Source organism: Bos mutus, chromosome 2 (assembly GCF_027580195.1).
Source record: "Bos mutus isolate GX-2022 chromosome 2, NWIPB_WYAK_1.1, whole genome shotgun sequence".
NCBI lineage: Eukaryota > Metazoa > Chordata > Mammalia > Artiodactyla > Bovidae > Bos > Bos mutus.
This window is the reverse complement of record NC_091618.1, coordinates 115,041,600-115,054,093: the sequence shown is the minus strand read 5'-3', so window position 1 is coordinate 115,054,093 and position 12,494 is coordinate 115,041,600. Positions and strand designations below refer to the sequence as shown.

Genomic DNA, 12,494 nt, shown 5'->3' with positions numbered 1-12,494 from the left:
AATGTGTATTTGTTTTCATTTAATGTGGCTTCTAATCCATGTCTCCTAATTATGGTTTTTGTTTCCGATTTTTGCTTCTTCTATAGCATCTGGAGCATAAGAACAGTGCTTATTTTCTTCTTTTCCAAGAGAACAGAAAGAAATAGTAAGTTTAATTTTGAAGTTTTTATAAATACATTTAAAAAACCCATCTTATATGGTGCATTGGTTTGTAATTGAATGACAGGTTATGAAATGGTATACTGAAATGACAGTGGTAAATATTGAGAAGTTGTTCACTTTAAAGCATAAGAAAGTTTATGAATGATAAAACTGGTTCTATTTTTCAGTTGTATTATTTCTGTCTTGTCCATTTAGAATTTTTTTTACTCAATACACAAAATAAGTCATTTCTTTAGGTGAAGAGAAATTATACTGGTTATCTTTATAGAAAATTTATGTTATTAGGGAGTAAAATATAGTTAAACATCTTTTGATTTATTCTATTAGTTGCGTCTATTCCTTTCAGTCTCACAGTAGTGTGGAATGTATTATTACCAAAACACAAAGCATTGTACTTTTTATGCATTGACGGTATAATTATACTAAAAGAATACACATATATATTGACTACCATGTTAACTATTCATCATGATATTCCCAACACACAGAAAAGCAATGTTAGAAAAATTAGAACATTTAAAATGGGATATCTCATCATAGAAGAATTTCTTCATAAAAATAAAAAGTGAAAATGGAACTTCAAAGTAAGTTTCTCAGTGGCTTATTTCTGAAGTAAAGATAGCTATTTACCAGTTGTGAGTTAATTAAATTATGTAATTGCAGCAGATGAAAAACACGTATTTAGGGAAAATCCTTACTTGGCTAGTAGCCTTTTTAGCAAGAACAATTGGTTGAAGAGTTAAGAACACTGGAAGCAACATAGTTCCATCATGTTCATATATTCATATGGATGAATATGTTATATAACATTATGTCCATAATTCCAATATGTTCCTAAACATAGCAACATTTAAAAACAAGACAGATGATTTCAAGTGATTGTCAGTTGGCTCTTTTTTTTCTTTTTTGGCCACACTATTTGGCTTGTGGGATCAGTTCCCTGATCAGAGATTGAACCTGGACCATTGCAGTGAAAGTGCTGAGTCCTAACCACTGGACTGCTAGGAAATTCCCTGTCATTGGTTCTTGATGAGTTGACACATGTTACTGATACAGCAAGAATTAGCCTCTGTAAACAGTCTGTGGAGAACATGCTGGGAGAGAATTTTTTTAAAGAAGTTGAAAAAGCACTAATTTAATACAACCTGAAATGGACTCTGCTGAGATTCATTTACAACTGTTGTGGTAAAAATATGTGTGAAGCAGAAAAAGGCTTAGTGGGTTAATTTACAAAGCTCATGAAACTGTGAGGTGTTTAAATTCCGTGGTTATTTACTTTGTTACTCAACAGCAGGTATCAATACTTGCAGAGCATATTTGAACCTGTCATGGGTTATTGAACTCATATAGTCAGTGGGGAACTTCATGTGCTCTCACAGACTTAATCATCATCAGTTATATGATCTTTTATCAGAAATAGAAGTGGGGGGACTTCCCTGGTAGCCCAGTGGTTAAGAATCTGCCTTGTAATGCAAGGGGTGCAGGTTCAATCCCTAGTTGGGAAACCAAGATCCCATTTGCCACGGAGCAATTAAGCCCATGCACTGCAACTACGAAGCCTGCAAGCCACAACTAGGGAGTCTGTGTGCCGCAAAAAAGGGTCCTCCATGATGCAGTGAAGATCCTGCGTGCCACAACTAAGACCTGACACAGTCAAATAAATAAAAGAAATAGAAGCAGTTGGATGGATTAGTAATAGTAGTAAAGTTTTATTATGATATTTTGAGCTCGACCAGGATCGAAATGTTTCTGAGGCAAACTGCCTTTAATCATTGTGAATGAACTGGGCTTTGGAAATTAGGTCTTGCAGACTTGATAATGGTTCTTAATGAACTCAGCCTAAGATTACAAGGTGAAACAGTCCTCATATGTGAAACCTATAGTGCTATAAAAGTGATTTAGAAAGCAAATAACAATTTAATGACAAAAAGTAATTTTTTAAAAAGTGCTATGAAAAGTTAAGAAGATCTCCATTCCCACACAGATTTGTAGCAGCTATATTATATGAGCTCAAACTGCAGTTCCAGCAGTGTTTTTCACACCTCATGCAAGTACAAAGGAAATTTCCATATTTCAAAATCCATTTAACTGAAAGTGATTAATTTGCAGTGACATAATAAAGACAAATATCAAGAGAAGAATCTAAAGAATTTTATAAATGCCCTTCACACAGTGAATATGCTCAATTAAAATCATGTGGTTATCGATTGATTTAAATATTTAGCAGCACCTATCTATGTGAAAAAATTTTCAAAAATAAAATGTTTGAAATCTCATTACAGATAAACTAACAGATTGACTTTTGCAATCATTTTTGTTGGTAGGGGATACTAATTTTGAATCTCAATTAAGTGAAATGTTATCCCCCCACCTACCTCCTAAAATTTTTCTTTTCATTGGTAGACCTATGTTATGAACAATTGACCACAATTATTATTATATTTGAATTTTGTCATTAAAAGTTTTGTGGGAATTCATTTACTCTTTTGCTTTAAAATTGCCTACTTAATTTTGCCTTTTGGTCCATAAAGCCATTTGCTGTCTGGCCCTTTATAGAAAAAGTTTGCTGATCTCTGCATTAGAGGCTAAATATTTGGCTTGGTCTTATCTAAGTAAGGGCTTCCCTGGTGGCTCAGACCGTAAAGCGTCTGTCTGGAATGCGGGAGACCCAGGTTCAATCCCTGGGTCGGGAAGATCCCCTGGAGAAGAAATGGCAATCCATTCCAGTACTATTGCCTGGAAAATCCCGTGGACAGAGGAGCCTGGTAGGCTACAGTCCATGGGGTTGCAAAGAGTTGGACACGACTGAGCAACTTCACTTTCGACTTCACTTTATCTAAGTAAAGATGATTGTTCTCTTTAAAGATGTCAGTAGTTTTTTTCTCCTTTCAGTAATAAGTCAGCTATAACATTAAAGACTACCTAATACATTTTGGAAAAAATATAGTAAAATCATCTTTTCAGAAGTTTATATTTCTTTGAATTTGTATGTAAATAATATTATTTGAATTGATATTTAGATGTTTGCTACTCCAAAACTTCAATGAAGAGATAATTTTGTAAGTAAATTTAACGAAAAATTAAGAACAATTATTTAAATTCTATTTGGTAAAATTTTTAAAAATTTATTTTTTGGTTGAAGGATAATTGCTTTACAGAATTTTGTTGTTTTCTGTCAAACCTCAACCTAAAGCAGCCATAGCTATACGTATATCCCCTCCCTTTTGAACCTCCCTCCCATCTCCCTCCCCATCCCACCCCTCTAGATTGATACAGAACCCCTGTTTGAGTTTCCTGAGCCATACAGCAAATTCCCATTGGCTATCTATTTTACATATGGTGGTAAAATGTTTAAATCAAGTTTTAAGTCTCTTCTTTCTCCCTGGGATAGTATTCCTATTTATGCTAGTTCAATATTTCTAGAGAAAAACTAGAAACCTAAAATAAATTTGTAAAGCAGATACTGATGTTCATAAATTACATAAATTATATTCTTTGAAATAATTGTTTATGTTCTACCAATGCAACCTAACTAAGCATGCAAATCTTGGAAAAGTTTAATTTTTGAAAAGTAATTAGTATCATCTTCCTTTTCAAGTCCCTCCTCAGGTATAATACTGTAGGTTTGCAAAGGTTTTCTTTTTAGTGCTCATTTTCTTGAGATCAAATAGCTTAATAAAATGTTCTTTCCTTATAAATAAAAAGAACATTTTTATAACCAATGTATAAAAAGAGAATCAGTGAGTGGGATGTTGAAAGGAAGGAGAAATTATAGAAAGTAATGTTTCTGAAAATATTTAAAAATATATATTTTTTTACATTTGGGGAAAGTGTTTTATTCTATGTAAAGTCCATTTTTTCCCAGCTGAGCTTGTAGTATATAATATAGGCAAACATATAAAATATATGTGGGTAAAGATGAGATAACTTCTGTTTGTACACATCAGTGAAAAATCCTAAAATGAGAATGTTTTCTTGCAGTTGCTTAATGTATATCATTTGACGTGATTTTTTTCTTGTATCTTGAGCATCTTAGTATCTGATTTAGTTTTGGTTTAAATCTTGTTTTCTAGATGAAGCATTGGATGATTTAAAATCCCAGAAGAAAAAAATAGTAAGTTAACTTTTATTTAAGTTAATTTGTATAAAGCTAATGAATTAAGGACTGAATAATTAATGTTTATATGCTGTAAGTAATGACTCTCCAAGGAACACGTATGCTTTTAAATAGCAATTTAATGGTGAAGCTAAATTATGAATATTTTTGCTAGTAAATAATGATTGACAGGAAAAAGTAGTTAGGTGGACTTACGAGATTCTCAGAGTCCATGTCAGTTGGAAGCTGAGAAGTTAGTAAATGAATCATTTTGGAGCACTAAATGAGGCAGAGGGGTAAAAAGGTGAATATCTAGATTTATTATTAGGGCCAAAAAAGGACCAAACATCATGTCAGTTCTCAGATTTTTTTTGACATAATAAGGCTGAGAGAGAGGGGAATCAAGAGGATTGGCTATAAAAGAAATTTAACAATGAAAAAAGAAAAATAACCCTAAAGAAAAGGTGGGGGTGGGGAAGAGAATATTTCTTATTTGATTTCTTCCATTGTCGTTCTGTGTCATTGTCCATTCTATCAGCAGTTCTAATTACATGGGCATCTATTGTGGGGCCAGTTAAATGCATCCTTCAGATGGGTTGGAAAGACAAGGACCAAGAGAGAGGAAGGACTTCAGATATTTAGAGGTTGATATTTATTAGTTTTACTAAGTAAATTGAACTTGGTGTTTGACTTGAATTTATATATACTTTTTTCGCATAATTATTTTTGAAATATAAAAATGATAGTTGACAGGAGTATCATGTTATATGGAAACTTATTTAATGATATTTAATCATATGCAAAATCAGTTTAATGTAATTTAGTCTAACGTCCCAGCTGAGCTATTTAAAATCCTAAAACCCAATGCTATTAAAGTGCTGCATTCAATATGCCAGCAAATTTGGAAAACTCAGCAGAGGCCACAGGACTGGAAAAGGTTCATTTTCATTCCAATCCCAACAAGGACAGTGCCAAAGAATGTTCAAACTACCATACAGTTGCTCTTATTTCACATGCTAGCAAGATAATGCTCAAAATCCCTCAGGCTAGACTTCAGCAGTATGTGAACTGAGAACTTGCAGTTGTACAAGCTGGATTTAGAAAAGGCAGAAGAACCAGTGATCAAATTGGCAGCATCCGTTGGATCATAGAGAAAGCAAAGGAATTCTAGAAAAACATCTATTTCTGCTTCATTGACTCTGCTGAAGCCTTTGACTGTGTGGATCACAACAAACTGTGGAAAATTCTTAAAGAGATAGGATTACCAGATCACTTTACCTGCCTCCTGAGAAACCTGTATGCAGGTCAAGAAGTGACAGTTAGAACTGACTGGTTCAGAATTGGGAAAGGAGTATGACAAGGCTGTATATTGTCACCCTCCTTATTTAACTTATATGCAGAGTACACGATGTGAAATGCTGGGCTGGATAAATCAGAAGCTGGAATCAAGATTGCTAGGAGAAATATCAGCAGCATCAGATATGCAGGTGATACCACTCTAATGGCAGAAGTTTAAGAAGAACTAAAGACCGTCTTGATGAGGATGAAAGAGGAGAGTAAAAAAGGTGGCTTGAAACTCAACATTAAAAAAAGTTAAGATCATGGCATCTGGCCGCATCACTTCATGGCAAATAAAAGGGGAGAAAGAGGAAGCAGTAACAAATTTTATATTCTTGAGCTCCAAAATCACTGCGGATGGTGACTTCAGCCATGAAATTAAAAAATACTTGCTCCTTGGAAGAAAAGTGGTGACAAACCTAGATAGCCTGTTAAGGAGCAGAGACATCACTTTGTTGACAAAGGTCAGTGTAGTCAAAGCTATGGTTTTTCCAGTAGTCACGTACTGATGTGAGAGTTGGACCAGAAAGAAGGCTAAACACTGAAGAATTGATGCTTTCAAACTGTTGCTGAAGAAGACCCTTGAGAGTCCCTGCAAGGAGAGCAAACTGCAAGGAGAGCAAACCAGTCAATTCTAAAGGATATCAACCCTAAATATTCATTGAAAGGACTGAGGCTGAAGCCGAAGCTCCAATACTTTGGCCGCCTGATACGAAGAACTGACTTATTGGAAAAGACCCTGATTGAGGGAAAGATTGAAGGCAAAAGGAGAAGAGAGAGGGTGTCAGAGGAGAACATGGTTGGATGACATCACCGGCTCAATGGACATGAATTTGAGCAAACTCAGGTAGATAGTGGATGACAGAGGAGCCTGGTGTCCTATAGTCCATGGAGTGGCAAAGAGTCAGACACTACTTAGCGACTGAACAACAACAACAATGTAATAAGTAACAATTATGGATGAAACTAATAAAAGTTATGAAGGTTAAGGTTAATGTTAAAAATTGTTCTGTGAATTGATAAGAAAAGACAACACTAGTCAAGGGATTTACGTACCTGAAAAATAAAGAAGCTTTAATTTTGAAAGGATTCCTTAATCTTTTTTTGTTTGATGTCTCTCAGTGTTCTGTGAGGTATTTATCAAAATTGCATTGACATTTTTGATGGTCCTAAATTGAGTTGTAAACATATTCCCATTGTATCTTATTATATTTCTGGCATTTTGCATGTTATGGAACAGCCAGAAGTTCAAAATGAGGAAATGCCAACGATTCTCAATAATATAGAAGTTGTGATATGATTGGTTTGCTGATGTGATGAAGAATATCTGATAGTGTTGATGAAAGCCAAGCCCTACTTGTACCAAAATGGAGAAATACTGATTAACATAGAAAAGGCAAAGAGGAAGACAAAAGAAAAAAGGAAAAAAAAAAAGTTCTAAGTGATGAGAAGCTGATTCAATGTCAGTGGAATTACATGACCAGAAAACAGAATCTTAGAGAACACATGATTGGGGAAAAATTATCAGTAGAGGAACAGAACAGACTTAGACAATTCTACGAGAGAGCAAACTAAGCTATTTACTTCTTAAATAACCCTTGATGGAATCGCAAAATAGAAAATGTGCATCTAGGTCTGCCAGTTGGGAAATTCAGTTAAAAGTTCAGTTGTTTTGTATGTATAAATGGTTTATGAGGCATCAGTATTACAGAATAGTTCAGAATGGCATTTCTCTTGCAGTATGATTAGAGAAAAATAAGTTGGCTGCACTCTAAGGGAACACAGTTTACGTTAAATTGATTGTTAGAGGTTACAGTACTGTTGCTATTGGGAACTAGTCCCTTGTCTTTAATGCTCAAGCCCTCACCAGAGCTGCTTTGTTTCAGAAGTACTTTATATTTTGTTTAGAACAATGGGTGTTAAAGGGTGAATTTGTAAGGAGCACAGTGTTAGCTAATGATTGTACTGGTAATGAGAGGAGAAAGAAGGGACATTGCTTTTCAGCAAAAACAAAATGTAACCATATGTTTTACCCTACATTTATAGCTTTAAATATACTGACATGACAAATACCTATTAGTTTAAAACTACTCAACTCTTAACTCTTTCATTAAAAAAATTAATATAAATTGTATTTACTACTTGACATTTTATTGAAGGTGGTTTTCTCAGGGATGCATCTCTTTAATCTAGATAGATCTGTAATGTAATTTGTAATATGTGAAAGTGTAATTTGTAATAGTAAACATGAATTATCAATTGATTAAAAATTACTTAGAAAGGAAAATGAGTAAGAACAATCTTTTAAAACAATGTTTTAAATCTAAGGACTTAATCTAAGTATTTACTTACTAAAATAAAGCTAGGAATTAATCTTTAGTTACCTAAAAACTCTCCCAAGTCTAGATGTGAACATTTTGCCACTCACATATTTTGTGGTCTTTTTTTTTTTTTAACTTTTAGTTTAAAAAAAAAATCACTGTTCAACAGATAATCCGTCTGTATCCATGAGCATTCCATTAAAACAGTTCAAAGTCAAAATCCAGCAAAACATGAGTCAAAATGACCTCTTTAAGTGGCTTCATGAAAATTCTGTGCTTTTTTCTGAGTAGAACAGGTATTTCTGTGTGGTAAGTCCTTCCTGGCATTTCTCAGGCAATTTATATTTTTCCAAGTCCTGAGGAGAATCGTTTGAGAAACTGGGAACATGGGAAGAAGTATTATAATTCTCTGAGAATTAAAACTTAACAATCACTACAAATGTTACTGGTTCAAAAGAATCCACTGCCAATTGAAAGCAGGAGCAAAAGCGGCTGACATGCTGAGCTGTAGGTTAATGTGGACGTTTCAGGTGACAGGACAGAGCACATAGAAGTGGCACAGTCTACTTAGTCTTGCTTTTGTGGCCATGTTACAAGTATGTTATGGGCCTTGTCTCTTATAATAGTGAGTTATTCTTACAAATAAATGTTAGTAAGTTTATTTATTATTTTTTAAGGACTTCTTTTGCTTCCAAAGTTTATTTCATGGAATGTCACTCACAGTATACTGTAGTATACTCTGCACAGAATCCTGTACAAAGTGACATTCCATGAAATAAATTTTGGAAGCAAAAGAAGTCCTTAAATTGACAATTTTAGCATATGATTCTGTGTGGGGCTATTAACCTCACTAGAAGTTTCAAATGTTACATTTTTATATTACCCAGTAATATTTGCTGGCATTTTCCAGTGTTTGAATATTCACTATAGGCTACATATCTTTGTAAATACTTTAACAGAAGAAATACAGAGAGAGAAGTTAGTGTTATTGTGAAATATGCCTATGTGAAATCAAAAAATAATTTAAAATCTGAATTATTAGAAAAAATATTGATTTCAACAGCAAAACTAAAATCAGGATAAGCAGACAATATTTTCTGGTTCAAAATTGGAAAAGAAGTATGTCAAGGCTATATATTGTCACCCTGCTTTTTTAGCTCATATGCAGAGTACATCATGTGAAATGAGGCTGGATGAAGCTCAACCTGGAATCACGATTGCCAGAAGAAATATAAATAACCTCAGATAGGCAGATGACACCCACCCTAATGGCAGAAAGCAAAGAGGAACTGAAGAGCCTCTTGATGAAGGTGACAGAGGAGAGTGAAAAAACTGGCTTAAAACTTGACATTCAAAAAATGAAGATCATGGCAACTGGTCTCATCACTTCATGGCAAATAGATCGGGAAACAATGGAAACAGTGAGAGACTTTATTTTTTGGGGCTCCAAAATCACTGTGGTTGGTGACTGCAGCCATGAAATTAAAAGATGCTTGCTCCTTGAAATATAAGCTATGACATACCTAGAAATGTATTAAAAAGCAGAGACATCAGTTTGCTGACAAAGATGCATATAGTCAAAGGTATGATTTTTCTAGTAGTCATGTATGGGTGTGAGAGTTGTACCATAAAGAAGGATGAATGTGGAAGAATTGACACTTTTGAACTGTGGTGCTGGAGAAGACTCTTTAGAGCTCCTTGGACAGCAAGGAGATCAAATCAGTTAATCCTAAAGGAAATCAACCCGGAATATTCATTGGCAGGACTGATGTTGAAGCTGAAGTTCCAATACTTTGGCCATCTGATGAGAAGAGCCGACTCATTGGAAAGGACCCTGATGCTGGGAAAGATTGAAGGCAGGAGGAGAAGAGGATGACAGAGGATGAGATAGTTGGATGGTGTCACTGATTCAGTGGCCATTAGTTTGAGCAAACTCTGGGAGATGATGAAGGACAGAATCCTGGCATGCTTCAGTCCATGGAGTTGCAAAGAGTTGGACATGCCTGAAAGACTGAACAACAACAGCAAGACATTATTTTATCATTTTAAAAATATGTGTTTAAATGTGAAACATGTACCCTAAAGCTGTGAATTGAAGATGCTTTGGGGCACACTCTTTAATAATTTGACCAAAGTCAATGCAAAACAAAAGACGTCTTTAAAGAAAATGTTATGTGTTTATTTTCTGCTGCACTGAGTCTTCCTTGCTGTGTGTGCGCTTTCTCTAGTTGCAGTGAGCAGGGGCTGCTCTTCATTGTAGTGTGTGGGCTTCTGGTTGCAGTAGCTTCTCTTGTTGTGTAGCGTGGGCTCTTGGGCATGCAGTCTTCAGTAGCTGCAGTTTGTGGGCTTCACTGGTCGTGGTGCTTCGGCTTAGTTGCTCTGTAGCATGTGGGATCGTCCCAGACCAGGGGTCAAACTGGTGTCCCCTGCATTGGCAGGAGGATTCTTAACAAATGGAGCACCAGGGAAGTCCAAAATACATTTTTCTCTTTTAAAAAATTTTATTTTTTAATATATTTTTGGCTGCGTTGGGTCTTTGTTGCTGTGCGGGCTTTTCTCTAGTTATGGCAAGCGGGGGCTGCTCTCTAGTTGCAGTATGCAGGCTTCTCATTGCAGTGGCTTCTCTTGTTATGGAGCATGGGCTGTAAGGCATGTGGGCTCAGTAGATGTGGCTCCTGGGCTCTAGAACACAGCCTCAGTAGTTGTAGTACATGGTCTTAGTTGCTCTGAGGCATGTGGGATCTTCCCGACTCAGGGATTGAATCTGTGTCTCCTGCATTGGTAGATGGATTCTTTACCACTGAGCCACCAGGGAAACCCCAAAAGACATTTTTCTACGTGTGGAATATTCATTAAGAAATAAGCATCAAGAATATTGGATAGGGCAATTAATGCTTTGTGTGTTTTAAAATTTTATTTCAAGAATTATAATTTAAATATTATAGAATTATCTCTCAAAATAAAAAAATTGACATTTTGTGTTAGTGTTCCCTTCTTTTAGTGTTCTCTGATGAAATTCTGTATCAGGTAGAAATAAATTTATATGTTCTCAAAATATATAAGCTTGGCAAAATAATGTTGATTCATAATAAATAAGCAATCTTGTGTTTATTTTTCTCTTTTTTATATTGTTTATTTAAATTTTTGGCTGTGCTGGGTCTTTGTTGCTGCACAGGCTTTTTTCTAGTTGTAGCAAATGGAGGCTACTCTCTACTTGCAGTACACAGGCTTCTCATTGCTGTGGCTTCTCTCGTTGAGGAGCACAGGCTCAGGCTTTAGTATTTGTGGTACATGGGCTCAGTAGTTGCAGCTCCCGGCTCTATAGCACAGGTTCAGTTCTTATGGTGCACGGGCTTAGCTACCCCGTGGCATGTGGAAGCTTCCTGGACCAGGAATCAAACCTGTATCTCCTGCATTGGTAGGTGGATTCTTTACCACAGAGCATCAGGGATGGGGAAACAGTTACAGACTATTCTTTGGGGCTCCAAAATCACTGCAGATGGTAACTGCAGCCACGAAATTAAAAGATGCTTGCTCCTTGGAAGAAAAACTATGACCAACCTAGACAGCATATTAAAAAGCAGAAACATTACTTTGCCAACAAAGGTCAAAGCTATGGTTTTCCCATTGGTCATGTATGAATGTGAGAGTTGGATGATAAAGAAAGCTGAGCACCAAAGAATTGATGCTTTTGAACTGCGGTGTTGGAGAAGACTCTTGAGAGTCCATTGGACAACAAGGAGATCCAACCAGTCCATCCTAAAGGAAATCAGTCCTGAATATTCATTTGAAGACTGATGCTGAAGCTGAAACTCCAATACTTTGGCTACCTGATGTGAAGAGCTGACTCATTTGAAAAGACCCTGATGCTGGGAAAGATTGAAGGCAGGAGGAGAAGGGGACAACAGAGGATGAGATGGTTGCATGGCATCACCGACTTAATGGACATGAGTTTGAGTAAACTCCTGGAGTTGGTGATGGACAGAGAGGCCTGGCGTGCTGCAGTCCATGGGGTCGCACAGAGTCGAACACGACTGAGCAACTGAACTGAACCAGGGACTCCCTCTCTATATTAAATAAAAAACTCTGAAACTTTCAATATAATCATATCACAGGAAAGCAATCCATTCTTTGTTACATCATTCATTATTATTTAAAGTATGTAAAATATTTTGAAGAATACAGAGTAATTTATAATTTTGGGTATTCTGAGAATTCAATTTCTCATTCCTGAATCCTGGTATTAATATGTCGGGACTTGAAAACGTGTTTGAAACCTTGTTTCAGATCCACTCTGAAAAATTGATGTAATCTCTGAAGATTGTGTGTTTTGTGTTAGGTGCTATTGTAGACTCTCCTATATTATTTAAATTGCACAACAGTGTTATGAGAAAATAGTATTATGTCTTCAGCTTTACAAAAGGAGAAACTGGGGCTAACAGATTTGCTTAAAGTCTTTCTATAGCTAATTAAGAATGGAAATGTACTTTGAACCTAGATCTTTTCTCATGCTGTGGTTTCAAGTTTGTATTCTTCCCACTGATCAGATGTCTCTCTATATGAAACAGATTATTTGC

General features: G+C 35.7%; 1 protein-coding gene across 5 annotated transcripts in view; it reads left to right on the top strand.

The window, feature by feature from the left end:
• LNPK (lunapark, ER junction formation factor) overlaps positions 1-12,494 on the top strand; it is a 98,895-nt gene that overhangs the window by 26,357 nt on the left and 60,044 nt on the right. For all 5 annotated transcript variants that reach the window (XR_011461726.1, XM_005910405.2, XM_070358762.1 and 2 more), the window contains 2 exons: positions 87-145; positions 4,236-4,276. Coding sequence is in view for 4 of the 5 variants with exons in the window: in XM_005910405.2 (XP_005910467.2) it covers positions 87-145; positions 4,236-4,276 (100 nt within the window). In the remaining variant the exon portion in view is untranslated. The remainder of the gene's footprint in view (positions 1-86; positions 146-4,235; positions 4,277-12,494) is intronic.